A 21,912-nucleotide genomic window follows, 5' to 3' on the forward strand; every position below is an offset into this window, starting at 1 on the left:
GGTGGAGAGCAAACTAAGCCTTGAAATTGGAAAACACTCGTATTTGAAACTTTTTGTTGCAGTGCCTATAGGAGCCATCTACTAATTTGCAACAATCGACGTAACTCCATTCACTTCACAAATTTGCAAATATTTTGCAATTGAAAATAATTTGACAAAAACGAGTTAAACAGTTTGTTTATCAATAATGTTAGGGATGCAACCTAATTCGTACCATGAACAATTCGTACCGTCAGTTCGTACCTTAAAAAGATCTAGAGAAAAAATAGAAAAAAAGCCGAAGTTGCTGATCGCAGTTTCCGCAAACAATTTAAAATTTTCTGCAAACAAACAAAAACTCTTAGGATCATTACCAGAAATTTTAAAATGTTTGCGGAAACTCCGATCAACCCCAACCCTAACCCTTTTAAAATGTTTGCGGAAATTGCAATCAGCGACTTCGGCAAACTCTTAGGATCATTACCGGAAATTTTAAAGTGTTTGCGGAAAAACGGAAACTGCGATCAGCGATGTTCTATTTTTTTGTCTTGATTTTTTCAGTTTGTTTGCGGATGCTGATACTTCGATGCCCTAACCCTTTTAAAATGTTTGCGGAAACTGCAATTAGTGACTTATGTTTTTTTAATTTTTTCTCTAAATCTTTTCAAGGTACGAACTGATGGTATGAATTGTTCATGGTACGAATTAGGTTGCACCCTAATGTTTGCACTTCACAAATTTGCAAATATTTTGTAATAGAAAATAATTTGACAAAAACAAATAAACAGTTTGTTTATCAATAATGTTTGCACAACTTGTGTAAGTTTTATCTTTTTATGCCAACTACATAACTTGCTGTTTGGTTTTGAAATGACTTTTTTAGAAAAACTTCATTTTTTAGAAAAAAAATGAGATCTTGACTTTCAAGCACTATAAAAATGCAATATGTCAATGAGAACTGCTTTTATCAGGATCCGAGTGTTGTTGTCATCGCATTATTTACCGTACCACCCTTTTTTATGGATTTTTTATTTGGTGAATTATTCTGTCAAAACAGTGGTGTTGTGATGCAGTTTGGTATCAAAACAGCAAATGGTTGCAAATTTGGGTGCTCTTTCACAATTTGTCCTGTTGTTCAACTGGATGATGACATCATCATATGTCACACACGTTGGAATGGACTATTATAAAAGAGGCAGTATGGGGTGGAAATGCACTGAGTTAGGGTTAAGGCTAGTAACACAGTACACAGTAACATGTTCCTTTAATTGGCTGTCGTTTAATGTGTTTATCATTTAAAGTAAACTTTTGATAATGGTTTCAATTTGGTCAAGTTTAAATGGCTACCAGATGGAGCTAGTACTATTTTGGGACTTGGTATTAACTTAGTTGGTTAGATCTATGCTTGTGCTTTCCAACGATAGCAAATTTGTTGAAATTGAACAACAAATGAATAGCCTAAATGGGAGACAATTTCCTTCAGGTGTTTTTCAGTGCATTTCCACCCCGTACTTCCTCCTTTATAATAGTCCATTCCTATGTGTGTGACGTATGATGATGTCATCATCCAGTTGACCAACAGGGCGAATTGTGAAAGAGCACCCAAATTTGTAACTATAGTTACCATGCATCATAGCCATAGCCTCTGATATTATAGTTCCTTTAACTTGAAACTTGCTTTTTTTTGCATTGATTTTTCAGCTACAAAGAAAAGCTGGCTTAATAGTTTCATAATTTGTATTTTTCTAGGTCGAACAAATACGGTTAACAAATACGATTAAGAATATTATTAGGCTGACAAAAAAAATTATTGTTATTTTTGTTTTTGTACAAGTTTGTTACTCTATTGTATTTAGCATTATGCTTGCTTGTTACAGGTTTAGTACTGTGGAGAATTTAATCTAATATTTTGTTCATCAACCAATGCTCAGACACAAGCTGGAGCCGATAATCTTTTTAATCTAAAACATTCACTTTTGAACTTGTATAGTTTCAACGGCTTATTGTCAAATGCATGATGCCTTGATTCCTTTTCAAATGGCTTAAAGAATATAATTGTGAAGGTTAAGTGTCTACAATGCTTCGCCGAGGTGACTCATCAGCAAGTGAATCCTCATCAAGAGGTAGATCATCTCGTCCAATGTCTTTTCCTAACATGGCAGCCCAAAGTTCCAACCAAGCTATGAACAACAAAATTCAAGAAATGGATAAAAAGTTTAAGCACGTTTCACTTGCAAAAGAAACTAAACGACATAGCTTAACTGAGTCTGAAGCTTCGGATATATCTACAGCACTCAGCTCCAACAGGTATATGTATACATCTGTGTGTCTGAAGAATAACTCTTATTCAATGTTTTATTTGTTGGAAAAGATTATGTAATCATGTTATACAATACGAAAAAGTTCTGATATTTATTAGAATAGATTAATGTTGCTTTGCTAGCTTTGGCTTCAGTATACAGTATTTCTTTAACGTTTCGGTCCATGTCGGATTGTCGGGTGTCACTAATTTAGCATACTGTATTTCGTTTTGTGGTCAAGTTTTAACATAATATTTTTTTTCAAGTAATCATGATTTTAAATATTTATATATATATATTATATACTTAACATATTTCTTAAAAGCCTGTTTAAAATTAATCAAAACTGTTACATTATAATTTACCACTTTCAAGATTGTGCGACATCACAGTAAATTAATACGCTTGCATCAATAAGTCAATACAGCCACATTTGTAAATATTGTATCACTATTTTTTAAAGTGCTTTTCCGCCACGTGGTGCTATGCTCAATCATTCATACGCTAGGTTACCAAACAATTCTGTTCTAGCTGATGAAATCTCATCAAAATTCCAGCAAAGCTGTAAAGCGTATTAGTTTATCTTATTTGAAAGGGTGTCATCCCTGCAATAATCTCTTAATCTTGTTATTTCACTGAGATTACATATTGAGCTGCTATATTTCTCTGTGACCTCAATACACAACTGTATGTTCGCTTAGTGCCCGAATGACTGGATCTTACAACAATCGTCAGCAACTGAACAGGCATCACATTCAGGCCATGCAACAAATACGAAGTGATTTGGATCGTTACGCAACGTTCCACATGAGCACGGTGCAGCAACAATATGTTCGAGATCTCATGAATGAGATGAATGTAGATCAGGTTTGATACGCTTATTAAGCTTGCATATGGCATTTGACAAATTTCATGAAGGACATTGCTTCTTTTTCCAACGAGCAATTTTTCATGTTTTTTTTTAAATTATTTATATATAAAAGCTATGGTCATTGGGCATATAGCTTATCCGGAATGGCCGTTTCGGTGAGTCCGATCCCTTAACGGGGATTTTTTTAATTTTTTTTAGAAATTATCGGGTAACGTTGCCTAAATATCATTGCCGTTTTAGGGTTAGAGGTTAGGAACTCATCGAATCGGACTCACCGAATAGTAGCAGACCCTAGCTTATCGGTGTACAAAAGTGCATTAATTAATAGTAAATATGTAATTTTGCATGATCAACTATAGTGCAGATATTTCAAGGAAAATCTCCACCCGTATTCTTATTGTTTACAAATTCCTGAATGCTATGTGTTGGTAAATTGATTATAAAATACTCTTGTTGCTCTTTGACACCTTTGTCTTGTTTGATTTCGTCAATGCAATTTAATATTACACGGCTTCAGAAAATAAGTTGACAAATGTAAAAAGGCTTTAGGGCATGGCGATCTATACTACTGGCCTTCCCAACGTGGCAACAGCCAAATAATGTGGGGGTACGAAAATTCAATTTACCAATTGAGATAAGTGTTACAACATATAATCAGCAATTTTCATTGGTCAAGTAATGTTTTTTAGCCGAAAAATTGTAAATATACAGTACCAAAACGTAATTAAGATGTAATATTATTAAATAAGTGGCAAGAAAGCAGGACAATAGCTACATGTTAAAGAATACCATGAGAATCAAGATATCAACAGAAACAAGGTACGGTACACGAAATCAAGAGTGACTCAACTTTCAAAACACTCAGCTATGTAAAAAAATTTGTTTTTTAATCGAGAAGTATTTGTTTGTTAGTAATAATTCATGCAAAGCCTTTTTTACGCCTAATACCTGCTAGTTTCCAAAACTTAATAAGCCCCCACATTATTTGGCTGTTGCCACGTTGGGAAGGCCAGTAGTATAGATCGCTATGCTTTTATTGAAGGGGTATGATTTAGCTTCTATCATTGTACTTTGTGATTCCAATGAAGTGATCATGCCATTTTGTCCCATTGTTCCGCTATCTTGTTGATTTGATTTTAAAACTTGCATGCTGGCGTTTTTTGGCAACAGAAGAACATTTTAATTCATAAAGGATACAGCTGTGCGGGCAATCCGAGATACTGACGGCAAAAGCATAGAGGCTGCACGGGAGACTATTACAAGGCTCCTTAGCAAGAAAATGCAACAAGAAACGCAATTGCAACAAGTAGCACAGCTACAACACCACGCTTCGAACATGCATCCTGTCGTATCGCAGCAAGGTTGGTTCCTTTTACATTTACATATTTCTTCTTGTTTTTGGTCATCCATTTATGTGAAAATATTTTCCTGCATCTGGCCATGCTGCCTCAAGGTTTTTTCAACTGATTTACATGCAAGCATGCAGCTGTCCGCAGAATATTTAAATGTACGAAAAAGCGACAAAAATTGTATGGCTTTGCATTGTGGACAGATCTTGTTGGTTCATCGCCTTGCACAAATGTTTGCAAATATTGCACAAATACAGGACTATTCAGGTGTTGTTGTTTCATGGTTATCATTAGGGCAACCAATTTTTTGACCTAAAAACTTGAAATTTTGACTTTATAATTTACAAATTTTGACCAATAACTTTCTGCGTTTGCAACCCAAATGCAAAATACAAAGCATATTAAGTTAGTAGAAATCAAACCGTTAGGTAAGGATATCTTCTTTTTCTCATGAAATAAAAGAAAAATGTGGAAGACTCAACTACATCACAGCTAATGAACAGGTAATGAAAGTCACTCGAAAAACTGCAAAAGATAAATATGGAGAGTCTTTAAATATCCCGAAATTACTAAGAGGGTTCTGCAGTATTACGCGATGGGATGCTAAGCTAAAACTCAATACTATATATATAATGGTTTGAGTATTCACCTAACCAAGAACAAAGACCACGTTACCTGCCTTTCATGTCTAGACTATTTAATATTCAATCGTCAGAAGTGGGAGAAACAAGATTATTACCTCAGAAATTGCAATAAATAGATTATTACGTCAGAATAGCAACAGAAATTGCAACAAAAATTTAATATCTGTATAGCTTTAATAAAATATCTATAGAGAGAAGAAAAACTACGTTAAAAGAAAATTTTGACCTAACCATGAAATTTGACTTTTTTTTTACTTAATAACTTTGAAACCTCTCTTCATGTCAGCCTGAAATTTAGTTTATGGACGATTTATAAACTTTGAACAAGGCAGAAAAATTTTGACTTTATTGACTTTTGGTTGCCCTAGTTATCATGGAAGAATATTATCACATCATGTGCGTTTAAAATGCTTTTATTGCAGCGACAATTTCATTAAATTAAAAAAAACTAAGTCATGATAGCATTAGAAATAGGTATCGTAGTATTAGAAATACAGGGTCTGCTACTATTTGGTGAGTCCGATTCGGTGAGTTCCTAACCTCTAACCCTTAATCCCTAACCCTAAAACGACAATGATAATTAGGCTTCGGTACCCGATAATTTGAAAAAAAGTTGAAAAAATCCCCCATTAAGGGATCGGACTCACCGAAACGGGCCATTCCGAGAAATACAATATGTAAATACAGACTGTTTAAGTTCAACCAAATGCATATTTTAAGCCAACGCAAATTTACACTGCACTCTCATACGTCTGTAGAATATCAGCAAGCGCTTCGCCACCGATCCATGTACGGCCCTCACGAAGTCCTCCCCCAACGTGGCAGTCCCGATGGAGCGAGCACTCGCGCTGACAGCCCGCCTGTGAACGGGCGCATACAGACCAAGCACGGTCAAGGAAATAATAACTACGAAGCTGGGAACGTTGTAAAATCACAAAAACAATTGCAAATGGATCAAAATTACAACCAGCTTCCCCGGCAGTATGTTGCTGAGAGCGTTTACGAGCCGCGCAAGCTTCCCACTACTTCTCCGCCGAGCTATCCGGGAACCAACACAAACAGGAACAGTGGCATATTCTCACCACCTGATGTTGGAACAAGCGGTATCCAAGCACAACCCGGCAGAGACCAATCGCGCGTATACAACGTGGACAGGTACCATCTCTGAGAACAAAATACGTCATTTTTGCATTGACTTATCGTCGGCCGACGTTTCAATAGTGTGAAAATGACGGGTTTTGTCGGATGGAATTTTTGTGTTGCAAAACTCTTTAAAAAAATTTTTCTTTGTGTTAAATCTATTTACTTCCTCATTTCCGATATCCCATGTTTCAGAAGAAAATCTTACTTCCATTTTTTTGCTCTTAGAATGAACATGGCTGCTGCCGAATCATCAGAAGACACCGGTGTGAAGCAAGGCCACGTCCAGCAAATGATCCAGCGCATGTCGCCATCAACTGGTGGGATGTTGACCACCGAAAGTGGAATGCTGAACGATGTCAATGTGGCCCCCATGATACCCGAAACCAACCCCCATCAACCTATCATCAAAGGTAGCACCTCTTCTAAAAGCTCTTGCATATATTTTCACCTATTTTCTTGTCTTTTAACTCTGAAATTCACTGTTGTTCTGACAAATCAACTATTTGCTGCGCTTTCTCATTTTGGTTTTTAATTTCACATCACAGCTTGTGCAGTGGAGCCTATCTGTTGGGTACCATCGAGCTTCAAGGTTTTAAATTTCTTCGATGTGTTATTGTTTTAATAGTAACACTCTAACTTTACAGAGTTCATCAAGCTACTGTTTCATTTTGTTATATTTTTATCAAACAGTTTTCAATTCTTTTAAAACTATTTTGTGCTTTTATTTCGCTTGTCAGTTTCTAACATGGCATGGTGTAGACTGTAGAGCAAGCGTCAAGTAGTTGGCTAATTGCACAAATAATGTTAACTCGTCAGCTAGAAATGTTTAGTAGTTTTTAGTTGCCTGGGAGCAGCCTAGTGTACGAAATCCGTTATTACATTGAATTATAAACAGGACGGATTTTGCGAGTTGAGTGGCAACTTAAGTAGTGATTTTATCTTGCATAACTACGAAGTCACGTCGCCATTCGACGTTATGCAGAAACTGTACAATTTCGTTTCGAATATAGCATTTTAGAATGCTGTCATCACTTTTCAGGTTCATCTAGCAACAGCCCGTTTTACAGCAATAATTATTCTGCAAGCGGCCCGCCACCGACTACCCGCCTTCCTCCAAGTTACAACACAGCCCAAAGATATCGAAAAATGACACAACAACAGCAGCAACAACAACAACAATCCAACTACACAGGTAGTTATTGTCTCACCTCAGACGTCTGCAGACGTTTAATCAATGTAAAAATGACTGATTTTGCTGTCTCGGATATGCTTCTTTCTTAGGATACATTGCAACGTCATTGTTTTGTTTACAACCCGGTACGATTGAAACTTCTTTTCTGGCGTAAGTGCATTTGACACGTGGTAGATTTAGAAAAACGCCTATTTTACATTGACTCAACGTCTGTAGAAAAGACGAATTTTTGTAGCCTGAAAACTCACTCCAGCTGCCAGCTCCCTTGTGTTTTGAGAAGTGACGTAGGGCAAACAGTTCGCATTTTAAGAACAGCTTCGGAGTTTCTAATTAAATTTTTGATTTTTAAAAATGAGCTACCTCCTTTCTACTGGTGAAAGTTTATACCCTTGCAATACATATAATTTTCCTGTTTCAATGTTTTGATTTTGCAATGAGATGGGCATGGGTTTTGCTGGTGCTACTAAGGGAGGGTGGGGGGGGCTTGTCCGAAAAAGTTTACTTTTTGTATGTGTGCCTGTCAACAGTAGCCCAGACAGCAAAATCCGTCATTTTTACATTGATTCAACATTTGTAGACGTTGAAGAAATGACAGATTTTGCTGTATTGGAATTTCAGTGGATATATTCTAATTGTTCTGTGAAACCACCCACCCAGCGAAAAGCGTCTGTATTAGATCGCTATTCGACGGCCAAGGATAGTTTCACACTAATAACACACCATCTCGTTGCAGCATCGATCCCAGGAAACTGCTTTAACCAATCGGAAGCTGTTCACTCAGGCGACAAGCGAATCCACCAATCCAACCAGTACGTATTATTTCCGTATCGTTAGATGAACCGTAGCCAGTCCAAAAACAAGAAAATAAGTTACATTTAGAAAATAATCTGTTGAAAAAAGGATTTATTTCACATGCAACGCAATTGCCAGCATGCTGATAAGCCTTGGTTCTTTCGAAATAGTATTCCCGTAAAATGCAAATTGTTTTCTTATCGTCACATTGATCTGCTCTTGTGAATAATTAACTAAACTAATGTAGCTAACGAATTCTGGCTGACATAAATATAATCACATCGTTGCTCAAGTGTGTGTTATGCGCCGCTTCTCACACATGCCCAATTGCCCAGCTACTAAAAGTTGCTAGTTTTACATCGTTTCTACTTGTGGCAACGTTAAAACGTTGTATAAACGACAAATTTTACTTGACGGGTAAAAACTGATAAAGGTTTCACGTTCTCTTGCAGACGAGTCGGCGTGTCGACCACATCCGCTATAAACAGCGCTCTGATGGGCAACATCCAGCAACACGGGTTCGATCCTCCACCCGGCAACCAATCATCTATGTATTCAAATGCATCCGACTACAGTCGGTCCTCCAAAGACGATCCTCACGTCGGTCTATCGCCTCGACAATACGCTCCATCGTCTTCCGTAAGCAGCAACGGCAGCAGCATCGCCACTTCCAATGACAAGTCGGATTACTCTGCCATGCACTTCAACCCGAATAATTTCAATCAGGCATGTGGCGACTTTGTTTTCTACTAGCTGGTATCTCAGCCTGGCTTCAAGGCTGATCTTTTCTAGGAATTGTTGCAGCGTTGGTCGTTCTGAGGATGCGCATTATCATTGTGCGCTAAACGTCGGTGAAGCAATGAAACAACTCGTATGTTACTACTTTTACTTTCACATTCATCCGATGAACGTTGCAAGTATTGCTAGAAAAGATAATAATCCTGACAAACATCGAAACTTTTCAGTATTCAGTTCTAGGCTAATAGCATCATTGTTATTGCAGCCGGTACCGAGGAACCAAGTGTCAGGGAAGCCGAAGGTTATGACAAGTGGCCAGCCAACAGAGGGGGTTATGGGTAAGCGACTGCATTAATTACTATCATGTGTCGCTCGCTTGTGAAAATACTGACCAGAGCCTCAGAGGCCCTGGATTTTACCACATGTAGCCTAATCGAGTGATTTACTCTTGTTCCCATTTCTTAAGGAATATAAGTGTTGCTCCATGTGGTCATATGGAAAGAAGTTGATTCGCTTTTCTCCCTAAACTGTCACATTTTCAGATTGCACCCCGTCCTATAACGAAGCGATATCACAAAGCAACAACCAACAATACATCCAACTAGGCGCTGGTCATGAGAAACCAAGTCATTACGTCAATCAGCATCACAACAATAACACAACTTTCAGTGCGAGGAGGTACCATTTCTTTGCATTGAGCTGTTTTTTTTTTACTTCAAATTGCGTTCCTCGCATGGTTACTGGTTAGCCATGTCTTATTTGTGAAGGAGCAGGCTGCCAGCATCCGATGACGAACTTAGAGCATTGCAAGCAAGCTTTTTGGCCACGGGGTCATTATTAGACTATGTCGACATTTTTATGATTTTGGATACCAACCGCTTATTGCATCCGTGAAAATCGCTGCCTGCATATGTTTGTACATTACTTTAATGCCCTTCATGGCTAGGTTCGATTTTTAAGCATATTCTTTGATTGTTCATCAATTTTCTGTGCACTATTGGCTAGCCATGATGCTGCACCGGTGACGCACGTATTCTCCCCTCGAATGTTACGTCAGTGATACGTTTGACCTGTTGCTGCTATAGCGGGTATCCAGACCCCAACCGTTTGAAGCAGGAGCTGCGCAGTGTGCATGCTTAAGACAAATTGCTTTCCACAGAGATCCACCCCCATACGACGACAAGGCAGAGTCTGTGAACGCCGCATCACATCGGCAGTTGCATGTCGATATTTCTCGTGCTCGAAAATCAACGACCGGGCCACGGGGCGGAAAACCGAGCCCGACCACCAAAGTCGCTGAAGTTTATCTGAACGCGGTCGAGACCAACGCCGAGAACGCGCAACAAACCGTCGTCATGCGTCGGCCGAAAACCATCGAATCCGCCGTCAAGGCAGCACGCGTAAGCGCGGGAAACAACAAGCGCCACTCGGGCTCTTACTCGGCCGCTCCCTGCTCGAAGCAAAGCAACCGTCAAGTTGAACAGACACTGCCAGAAGGGAGCTCAGACTCTGTGTCGCTGTTCCAAGACGATCCCACCATAGAAAAAACCATCACCACTTCTCCTGTCCCGGTGCGGAGAAATCTAAAAACTAAAACTGTCAAAGGGAAGTCGCAAAAGTAAGTGCTGTGCTATCAAAATAGATCGCTGCGAACCTCGAGTGGCTTTATTCCAGTTTTTCTTAAACAGTGTTTTTTAAATTGGTTTAAGGTGTGCACTGTGCAGTTTCAGCAAATTCTGGACACAAGTTGTCGTGATATTCAAAACAACGTGGTTGTATTGTAGTTTTATTTATTTTTTAAATCGTTTTTTTTTTCATAGAATTTGAAAAGCTTGCTTTTATCCGAACTTGCCGCTGATTTGTATTATTATTTCACAGTCACGCGCGCCATGTGTTGAATAAGTTAAATGCTCTGTCTCGCAACGTAAAGATGCAACTGTTACTTGAATGTGTTCTGTTATTGGCTTTGGACGTCTGATTGTCGTGAGACATCATCTTTATCTTGGGAAAGATTTCTCTAAATTGCTTCCCAACGTCTTTGAAATTTCTTTTTTCATTTGCCTTCAGAAAATGTACGGACGAATTGTCTTCGGATTCAAATTTGTCCGACGAAGAAGACTCCGTTCACTCTGCCGGTGGACATGAGGAAGGAGAAAGTTCCGATCTTCCCAAGCTGTGTTCTCATACCAGGAGAATGAAGAAATACTCACCGGAAGCTTTCAAATTCTACATGGAGCAACATGTCGAGAACGTCATCAAAGGTTACAAAGCCCGCACGAGTCGGCGATGGCAGCTGGAGGCAGAGATGACGAAGGTACTACTGCAAGCAAAATCCGCCCTGTTTCTAATGAATTAACTTGTGCAGACGTTGATTCAATGTAAGAAGGGTAATTTTGTCAGTTAGGTTTCAACTTATCATACCAAGTTTGAAAAAACTGTGGAAACTTTGCGCATTTAAGTAGCTAAACATTATTTGCGGTCTTTGCAGTATGGTAAACTGAAACGTTAACACACACTGGATAATCTTAGAGTTGAAAAAGGTTCCTACTCTTTGCTCGGAAGTTGAGGCTCAGTTATTGTGAAAATATCAGCTAAAATAATTGCTGTCTGCGACAGTGCATCTTGTGAAACTATGTCGCAACCGGATCCACTTTGTCACACTAACATGTAAAATATCGTTCAGTACGTCTGCTATAGGCTTGCAATCCCTTTTAGCTTCCTTTTTTTCAAAAAAAAAAAAAATGTAACTTAGGTAGTTCTTACCCAAGTTTTCACTTGCATTTACATCAGGGTTGTCGGTATTTTACCCGACCCAAAAAAACCGGGTGGGTTTTTTAAAAAAAACCTACTTAAAAAAACCCAGAGCATCATATTTGTCCAATTTTTATCAGAATATTGAAAAAATGAACCAAAGTACTTAAAACAAACTTCAAATTAGGACTTAAGGATGTGATTGTGAAGGAAATTTCCAAGGATAAATTGAAAACACAGTGGATATTTCTGTACACAAAAACCAAGTAATGCCACATTGTACTACACCAAAACTCATTTATGCAAGAAGGCCTCATAGTTAAACAGCCCTAGTGCATTACTTTATTGAGTTATGCCAGCATGTACTGTGAGTGAGAGGCACTTCATTGGGAAAAAGTAGTATTTGAGGTGAAATAAGCATGAATCTACCTTTTTTACATCTTTTTTAAATAAACCCCAAAAAAACCCGGGTTTTTCTCAACCCTGATTTACATCCTTGTTGTTCAATAATTTTCGAGAAATGCATTTCTATTTGTGCAACACTCACTCTCTTTCCGTGTTCAGTTCAATCTTCCTGACGATGCCAAGTCTGAGATGAGGAAGATGCTTTTCCAAAAGGAGTCCAACTACATCCGGTTGAAAAGAGCCAAGATAGATCTCTCCATGTTTGATATGATCAAGAAGATTGGCGTCGGCGCATTTGGAAAGGTGAAATAAGATTTGACAAAAACACTGCAAAAAATCTCGTAGCGTTGTGAGCTGAGATATGATTCGCCTTGGGAGGTTTCGCTCCTTGTTTTTTATCAACTTATGTAAACTTTGCGTCCTGCGTAATGTCAGTTGACTGGAAATGCTGATTCAAAAATGAAGTTGGAATCTTTTTTGGTTTAAAGGTTATGCTGGCTCGCAACAAAACAAGCAACAAGCTGTACGCAATCAAGTTCTTGAAGAAACGAGACGTCTTAAGAAGAAATCAGGTAACAACAACAGACTTACTAAATTTATGTTCAGCAAACAAACCTTTCAAAAACTATACTGCCTTCATCTTCAGTGCTAAAGCACGCACTATGGCACTGAAGACAAAGACGGTATAGTTTTTGAAACGTTTGCTGCACATGAGTTTAGTATCTACATTTTGGGCTCTTTATTTTTTGATTAGAGTAACCAGGCGTTCCAACCATTTTGTTCCTAGCAATAGACTTCTTCGTACTTATCGAAGAGTGTCGCATATCCATTGTTGAAATATGTGTGTAAGGTTGTGAATTGTAAAATCCTGCTATTGCCACCGCACACAAACATATGCCACTCTGCACAAACCATAGCCGCTCATTGTAAACCGCCATCTTGCTTGCAGGTCGCCCACGTAAAGGCCGAGCGAGACATTCTAGCCGAAGCCGACAATGATTGGGTGGTCAGGCTGTACTACACTTTCCAAGTAGGTTTTTACTCGGCCAGGCAAGAGCTCGGTTTCTTGCTTTCCATAACAGACAATGTGTCATTGAGGAAACGCGGAGTTTGTTTGCCGCATGGAATCAGTGTACGGGTTTACCCAGTTAAAAAAATCTAGCTGGTATTTTACTGGCTGCTGCGATACTTGACGGCTAATCAAAATGTCGACGATTAAACACCACCACTCATTGTTGTTTTCTCGTCTCATCATCATCATTAAGTTTCTTCCTCTCGTCGAGGGTTGGAGGCAATGAGACGCCAAGTTTCTCTGTTGTGAGATTTTTTTACTGCAGTTTTGTAATTAAGTCCTGACCAGTCTTCAATATCATTAGTCCAAATTCTTGGTGGTCTGCCCTATTTCGTTTGCCGTTCATTTTTCCTTCTAATAGTTGTATTTGAATAGAATTATTGCGAATCATGTGGCCAAAATATTTCAATTTTCTTGATTTAATTGTTTGTAGAATTTCCATGTTGGTTTGTATTCTGGATAGTACATCTTTGTTTGTGATTTTATCCTTCCATGAAGTTTTAAGCATTCTTCTATAAATCCACATTTCAAATGTCTCAAGTCGTTTAACCTCTAAAAAACTATAAAACTATCCTGCGGTCACATGCAACTCGCAAAGTGTTAAAAACAAGGTGTGTAGTTGTTTTTCCATGTGTCCTCTTCAGTTGTCTCTTCCTCTTCTGCAGGACAAGGAGAACTTATATTTTGTGATGGACTTCGTTCCCGGCGGCGACATGATGAGTTTGTTGATAAAGAAGGAAATTTTTGATCAATCGCTCGCCAGGTTCTACACAGCGGAGTTAACACTTGCGCTGGAGAGTGTACACAGGATGGGATTCATCCACAGGCAAGTTTTTTCTGTATAATAATTCTTTTGTTCGATAAAGGAATGTTTCTGGGCTGCACCGTTGATCGGAACGTGCTTTGTAGCATGAAAATGAAATAGAATTCCTTATTTTTATGTTGCTGTCACCTTTTTGCCAACATCTTTCAGCAGCGTGCTATAGGTTTTTATTCACGCTCCTGTGCTCAAACATTACAGAATGTCGTCGAATGTTTTCTGCATATGATTCAGTATGCGTCAAAACAAAAATTTTAACATGACGAAAATAGCTCATTGTAATTTATTTCCACTGTTGCGGACTATATTCTCGTATGCGTGTCCCTCAACGTGAATTTATTTTCTGCGATTGTTTGAAAGCTTTAGATGCGCAAAGTTACGACAGTGGTCACTGGTCAGTGGTCAGCTAAACTCATGTGCCTGTGCAGTTTCTCCCCACTATGTAGAGAAAAACTAAAACTATGTTGTATTGATTCCACGTCGCCAGACGATGCAAAAATAACAACTTTTTCCAGTCGAGCAACTCACATTGCGTGTATTTCCGTCCAAATTTAATGTTGTTATAACGTATCCAGGGACATCAAGCCTGACAACATCCTGATCGATCGGAACGGCCACATCAAGCTCACCGACTTCGGTTTGTGCACCGGCTTCCGGTGGACGCACGATTCAAAGTATTATCAAAGAGGTGATCATCCCAGGCATAAAAAATCGTCATTTTTACATTTTTTTACATACATTTTACTTTGAATCAACGTAAAAACGATGGATTTTGTTTGGGCAACAAATCCCACTTTTCCATCTACTTACATAGAAATCGCGCAAAGAAAAGTAATTTTAAGCTCTTTGTGAAGACGAAGCTCACTTTGACGGTTATTTCTTTCCAGACGGACATGCGAGACAGGACAGCATGGACTTCAGCAGCGAATGGGCCAACATGCCCTCGAAGCCCCTGGACCGTAGGAGAATGAGAGACGCCAACCGCCATGTTGCCCGCTCCCTTGTCGGTACCCCAAACTACATCGCTCCAGAAGTGTTACTGAGAGAAGGTGCGTTTTTATAACAACGTTTTTACCTCACTTAACCCTCTTAAAGCCCACACAGACATCAGGTACCTCCACTCCATACAACTCACAACTTGTTTTTACCGTAGTGATTGAAGCAATGACTTGATTTGTGTGGGCGGTCTAAGTTGAGATGGTATGCTTATTGCTTAGGTAGCTTTTTCTGTGCTTTGGATCAATTAGATTCTCGTAATAGCACACGGACAGTAACAAGATACTTCGGATGTTAACCTCGATGTAAGAAACAGCAAGTGCAATGACTTGTAATACGCGTGCTGAAATAAACCTTGGTTCAAAAGAAAGCATTTCTTCACCCCTGTCTTTGCTGTGCACCCAGGTTACACCCAGCTGTGCGACTGGTGGAGCGTTGGCGTGATCCTATTTGAAATGGTGGTCGGACATCCTCCCTTCCACTCCGACTCACCATCGGAAACACAAATGAAGGTGATGAGATTTTACAGCATTTTAACTTATCGAATACATTTCTGATTCGATTCTAAATGTCCAATCGTGGATTAGCTAGCTCGGGCGCCCGACTAAACTTATATCTTCAAGTTTGAGGCCCGAAAGTTTAATCTTTTGCGACAAATCGTCTATGTTTTTCTGGTCTATTATAAGAGGCTGATGGTGAGTGGCCAGTTTTTGGTTCGTTCTTCGAAACACAAAGGCCTTCTGCTCCACTAGCTGGTGGCAGAATGAAACAGTCATTGATAGAATGGTCGATTGGTCGTACATTAATGCTACTCAATAGTTTGAGTTCTTGCCACTTCTCAATCATTCCTGGGACTGGTGGCAAGTGCAAGAGGCACTCGACTTCCCCGAAGAAGCAAGAAACCTTTCATGAATGGTGTTTGAATGAGAACATACCTTGGCGATTGACTTTGGTTTGATCATGACACAATGGAAGATCTGAGAGGGAAATTAGAGAAGTGGAAGGAGTCGTTTGAATGTAAAGGTATGCGTGTGAACATCAAAAAGACAAAGGTCGTAATAAGCGGAACGGAAGGGGAAATCACAATGAGCAAAATTGACCCATGTGGCGTCTGCAGAACAAGAGTGATGGCAAATTCTGTTACATGTGCGAAATGCAAGAAATGGGTGCATGGAAGATGTGCAAAGATAAAGAGAGTGACATGCAGATCTGGAGATAGTTTTGTATGTGAAAGATGCAAGAAGATTGAGGAAGGAATGATTGGTCCTGTTGAAAAGCTGAATGACGAAGTTGAATCAGTAAATGCCTTTTGCTATCTAGGAGATAGATTGAATGCCAGTGGTGGTTGTGAAGCGGCAGTGACTGCAAGAGGAAGGTTTGGTTGGGTGAAATTCAGAGAGTGTCGAGAGTTGTTATGTGGTAGAAGATTTCTGTTGAAAATGAGAGGAAGAATTTATACTAGTTGTGTGAGATCTGCAATGCTGTACGGAAGTGAGACATGGTGCTTACGGGAAAACGAATCGGCAATTTTAAGAAGAACTGAGAGAGCGATGGTGAGAGCAATGTGTGGTGTAAAGCTGATGGACAAAAGGAATACCGAAGAACTTCTGAGCTTGCTTGGGCTGAATGAGAGTGTTGATAAGTTGGCAAAAGCGAATGGAGTGAGGTGGTATGGGCATGTTTTGAGAAGGGATGAAGATGATGTTTTGAGAAGAGCGCTGGAGTTGCGAGTGGAGGGTCGTAGAAAACAAGGAAGACCAAAGAAAACATGGAAAAAGCAAGTTGAGGAAGAAAGCAGCAAGGTGGGCTTGACAAGAGAGGACGCGCTAGACAGATCGATGTGGAGGCAGGATGTGAAGACGATTGCGGCACTTGGAGGTGAATTCGGTCACCCTCGATAATGGGGACATCACCGGATTAAAACTGGACTACTACATGGCGTCTGTGTGGGTCCCGTGAAACTCGTTTTTATATAAAGCAGCTTGATTTACTTCTCTTATGCATCCATACTTGCTGGTTTGAACCCAGTCGTGAGCAACATTTTTTTTTAAACCACACGCTGTATTGTCGACATTTCCTATTAATATCAGTTTACGTATTTGTGAAATCAAGCAAGTATGCCTGTGATGTTAAAAATCTGTTGTTTTGTCATGGTAAGCTTTACGTGGAATAAGATATATTTTAACGTCGTCAAACTTTGTAAATTAATCATCAACTCATCCTGTTTCTAGGTTATAAACTTTAAGAACACCCTCCGCATCCCGTCGTACGCCCACTTAGCCCCCCAGACCGTTGACGTCATCATGCAGCTTTGCTGTGACCAGCGTAGTCGACTGGGAAAGAACGGGGGAGCTGCCGAAGTGAAGCAGCACAGTTTCTTTGCTGGCATCAACTGGTCTACTCTTCGCCAAATGGAATCACCTTACAAACCAGAGGTAAGGTTTAATTTCATCTATTCAACTTTTTTGTGCTTGTTCGTTTATGGCTACCCGGAGTTGCGGCCTGATTTGTCACATGTTGCAGATTCTGACTTCGGCTACTGTCTGACTGAATTTTAAAAGATTTTTTAACTTTTTTTGACTTGTACTAAAATAAGGTGGTGGGATGGCGGAGCGGGTAAGGCCCTCGCTTTCCAATCATGAAATCATGGTTCGACTCCCGGCTTATGCTGGTTGTTGAAAAACACCGCTCACCTCAACCCAGGGTGTAATAAATTGGGTGGGCGTAGTTGCTGAGGGAAAGGAGGCTGAATTAAAGGAACTGGCCACCCTACTCTAAGTGCTGAAGGCTTAGTACAATGAGAACCTTATCTTCTCATCCCCCGATGCTTGGATTCAAGTAGGGGACTCATCTTTAGTCCTTTTCCTTACCTTACTAATATAAGAGCTATTTGTTGCCTTAGGAAAGCAGTACAAAATGAGAAAAAGTAAGTTAAAAAATGTTCAACCAGACTGTTAACTAGCGGTTAACTGTCCGATTGTTCTCAATCAAATTGTCTTTTCACAATGTAGATATTAAACTGTCTTTGTCTTTCAAAGCCAGGTGAAGTGAAAACCCAATTTGTCATGATCTGGGAAAGACAGTAAAAAATACGTTAAAAAAATATTATCTTGAAACAATTTTTATTCAGATAGTTATTGGCAAAATCTGGAAAGTCTGCAGAATGTAACAAATCAGTTCGTATCTCTAAGTAGCCGGTTCGTTGTATTCAAGCTTTACCCTTCGTGTTTGTAGTTAACACCATTTACAATTCCTTAATTAGAAGTTTATTTCGCTAAAACACAGCTAGGTTGCAAAGTCTGTGTCCCAAGTCAAATAAACGGAAGGCAAGAAAGGCGATTTATCTTCCCCCTCAAGCACACTATTGTGACGTTCTTTCGGCGAGTGACGACAGGCAGACGCCCTCATCACCTGACCACGTAGCTGCAACGACAAGTTTTAGTCTAATTAATATATAATTATTTTGTGCTATACTTGTCTTGAAGTGGTAACAATGCTGGGAACCTCTTGGCCCTTAGTTGTTGATTTTCATATTGGACGACGCCTAATGTCTCTGCTTCGTATGATTTACCTAAACTGCGTACTTTTCCATCAGATCAAGTTTTCAGAAGACACATCCAACTTTGACCCTCCCCCGAGTGGCGAACACAGCACCCTGAACCTCGGAAAAGACGGAAAGCTGGGAACGCTGAATAACGGAACGCTCCGCCTCGGACCGGGGGAGCACGCCTTCTTCGAATTCACTTTCCGCCGCTTCTTCGACGAAGACGGCAGGGCTCAGTCGACGGCGCCACGCGGTTATTACGACAATCGCGATCCGGAAAACGACGACGATGACGAGCGATGGTCGCGCGAGGGCTCGAAGCCGATGTTCGTGTGAGCTAGATGGGACTTGTGACGTCATGTTCATAGTAATCTGGTTTCCACAAACTTGAAAAGCGCGAAGATGTCATCAGACTTGGTGGCATTCTTTTTACTGTACAGCAGATGACTCTCTGACTGGTGCTGTGTTGAGGAGGTTCAAGGAAGAAAAGCGATCATGGGCAGGTTTAATGCAAAAATCGAAGTTTTTGACTTCAAACTGTTAAAGACTTATATTTGCTCTAAAGTGTCATCATAAGTATATATAAAATAAATTGTAAATGGTGTTTTGTCGCATCATGTAATGGTTATTTTAGTTGAGCTTGGGTAAAACCGTAACCATCTGACAACGCTGAGCTAATTCTCAACGTTACCATTCTGAGGAAAAGCAATGTAAATCGATAAATTTTGTGATGTGCGAACTTTTACCTACCATAGTTTTTGAGGCTGGACCTCTCACCTTTGTCAATCGAGTCTGTACAATTTCTTGCTATAAATCATGTTTCTGTGCATTTTATTGACTTTGTGGATCTTTGTCTCTTCTGCCTCAGTTTTCCTTCATGCCACAGTTTCCTCACTACTGGAGACTTTTCGTTTTTCGCTTTATCTCTTTCTGTTTTGCGTATTTTGTTCTTTGTAATTGCTTCACTGGAAATGGGTCACATTTAAAATCACTGAAAAAATCTCTTGAAAGCAAGTTGAGTACCATACATTATAAAAGACTTCTTCATATAGGCTTCTGGGGCAGAGGGTCTATCCTCTCATCATCCAAGATTCACGATGTTTCCGGACTACACTGTAAGTAACACAATAAGACAAGTATTTGTATTTTAAATAGTCGGCGATATCGCTTTTAAAATTTTCAATGTTTTCTTCATGACTTGATCTCTTGTTAGACCTGCCCCTAGACAGCAGAATTTGTCATTTTTACTTTGATTCAACGTCAGCAGACTTTGAATCAATGTAAAAATGACCGGATTTTGCTGGCTTGGTATTCGAGCTTCATGTGCTCGTTTCGTAAGGAGTCGTCATCTGGTGTTGGGCTTGCATACGTTTTTGCTTGAAAAAATAAGACCCAGCCTACAAAAATTTGGCGTTTTGCATCGTTTCAACGTCTGGCAACGTTAAAATGCTGCAAAAGGCCAATTTTTTCCAGCTGGGGATGTTATTGTTTAGTTGTTAGTTTTATTAACATGTAGACATTGTATGCTTGTGATGCTAGACCGTCTCGTTATCGAGACTACAAACCTGCTAGCAAAACGCGTTCTTTTACATAGATCCAACATCTGCAGACGTTGAATCAATGCAAAAGGAAGCTTTTGCTGGCTAAAAATTGCTTTCCCTGCCACATTCTTATGAAGTTCACCCGTCTCGCAAACGCTTGTCACTTTCTTGTCCGTTTTTTACATGTTTCTGAAACGTATATTGGTCTCAATCGCTAAAACATTCAACACAAAAGTTGTTGGAAAAGTTCATTGTTTTAGTTTATCCGCAGACAACTATACCCAGACAGCAAAACTCGTCATTTTTACATTGATTCAACGTCTGCACACGTTGAATCAACGTAAAAATAATGGATTTTTCTGTCTGGGTAGTCGCATCTAAATTTGTTTAGCATTGGGATACAAAGCAAAGCGTTTGTAATTTCATTAAATCAACTAAGCTTACTGTATTTTCAGCCTGCAAATGACCTTTTTTTGCATTGATTCAATATCTGAAAAAAGTCATTTGCTAAGATTTCTTTGGAACATCATCTCATGGATAAGCTGGTGGTATGTGCTTGCTCGGCTTGGTGTTGCTGCACATAGACTGACAGTTCAACTTTGTTAACTGCTTTCTGGGAGCGGGTTGTTTGTGATCATCGTACTATCGGCCAATCTCAACACTTGTTGCCTTTATAGCGACTGCAAACGTTAGATAAACGTCATATGGCCGTGTTTTTATGTCCCTACTTGTGTTTATGGTTCCAATACAATGCTTGGGAATTGAACATTCACCTTGTCGTTTCGAGAGAGATCAAAAGTGTCCAGTTGATTTTGTTTTCTTAGCCAAAACATTACTGACTTTTTTACATGGTTTAAACATCTGCTGACGTTAAATTTATGTAAAATGTGCGTAACCAATGTGTAGTCTTGTGCGAGACCATCTGATTTCAAAGTGGTGTCTCTTAACCTATTTACAGTTTTAGTTTAATTGGCTTGAGTTAAATTTGTGCTTTTACTGATATCTGAACATACGACACGGTCAGGGCTTCCCTAAATATGATTGATTCGCCTGTATCACCACTTCTAGTTAATGAAAGCGAGTGTTGAAGCATGGATAAATATTTTGATGTGGATAATAACATCAGCAAGGGCTTTTAGTCGAGCCAATCTCCCAAAAAGTTATGAAAACACTACTTCTAAAAACACGCAGTAAATTTAATCTCATTAAATCGAGAACAATATGAAATGGAATTAATTTTAGACACTTAGTATCTTTATTTGTTTTGATTGATTGATTGAATCTTTATCCTCGGACTGGGAAAGCTTCTTGCAGAGCTTACTCCTGGCAGTTTCGCATACTTGTAGAGGCTTTGAATCACTGACGCAGGCCCGGTCACCGAGATTGACAGAGTGAAGTTTCCGATTGTTGAAGTCTTGTTGCCAGGGAACTATTCCATCCATTAGATGCCGCTGAATGGAGAGCAGTCCTTAACGTGCGTTGCTCAAGCGCACACCCCGAGAGTCGAACCAGCGCCGCTTGATCTTGAAGTTTCTTCATTCCAGAAGTGACGCGCTAACCAATTGAGCTATCGGGGCGGATAGAAATAATTTGTTGGTAGAAATCAAAGCATCAATTTAATTTTTCAGAAGCAGCGACCTTCACACAAAGTATGTGCCATAAGAGATGTTTTCGGCAATCCTTGTTATGCATTGTTGCGCTAAAGTTCTAAGTTCCACATCTTGTGTTTCCCAGTGAGTTTCGTTAATTGTTTTCAGACCAAAGCCTTATTCCAA

The 21,912-nt window shown here is 39.5% G+C and overlaps 1 protein-coding gene across 1 annotated transcript; it reads left to right on the plus strand.

Annotated features, from left to right (window-relative positions):
- The first annotated feature begins 1,962 nt into the window (after positions 1-1,962).
- Positions 1,963-20,903, plus strand: LOC145777294 (uncharacterized). The gene is made up of 21 exons (XM_082588645.1): positions 1,963-2,286; positions 2,981-3,146; positions 4,343-4,511; positions 5,902-6,298; positions 6,512-6,696; positions 7,326-7,478; positions 8,212-8,287; positions 8,723-8,996; positions 9,274-9,346; positions 9,551-9,686; positions 10,168-10,626; positions 11,076-11,322; positions 12,324-12,467; positions 12,653-12,736; positions 13,114-13,194; positions 13,902-14,062; positions 14,632-14,744; positions 14,944-15,105; positions 15,458-15,564; positions 17,284-17,487; positions 18,648-20,903. The coding sequence occupies exons 1-21, from the start codon at positions 2,057-2,059 to the stop codon at positions 18,930-18,932; spliced, it is 3,906 nt and encodes a 1,301-aa protein (XP_082444771.1). The 5' UTR covers positions 1,963-2,056; the 3' UTR covers positions 18,933-20,903.
- The last annotated feature ends 1,009 nt before the right edge of the window (positions 20,904-21,912 follow it).

This window comes from Aplidium turbinatum, chromosome 9 (assembly GCF_918807975.1).
Source record: "Aplidium turbinatum chromosome 9, kaAplTurb1.1, whole genome shotgun sequence".
Lineage (NCBI taxonomy): Eukaryota > Metazoa > Chordata > Ascidiacea > Aplousobranchia > Polyclinidae > Aplidium > Aplidium turbinatum.

Excerpts from the sequence above, each read along its gene's own strand:
- LOC145777294 (XM_082588645.1), top strand. The coding sequence starts at position 2,057 with ATGCTTCGCCGAGGTGACTCATCAGCAAGTGAATCCTCATCAAGAGGT. Across the intron at positions 11,323-12,323 it reads TGGAGGCAGAGATGACGAAG|TTCAATCTTCCTGACGATGC; the intron begins GTACTACTGCAA and ends TTCCGTGTTCAG. Across the intron at positions 17,488-18,647 it reads AATCACCTTACAAACCAGAG|ATCAAGTTTTCAGAAGACAC; the intron begins GTAAGGTTTAAT and ends CTTTTCCATCAG.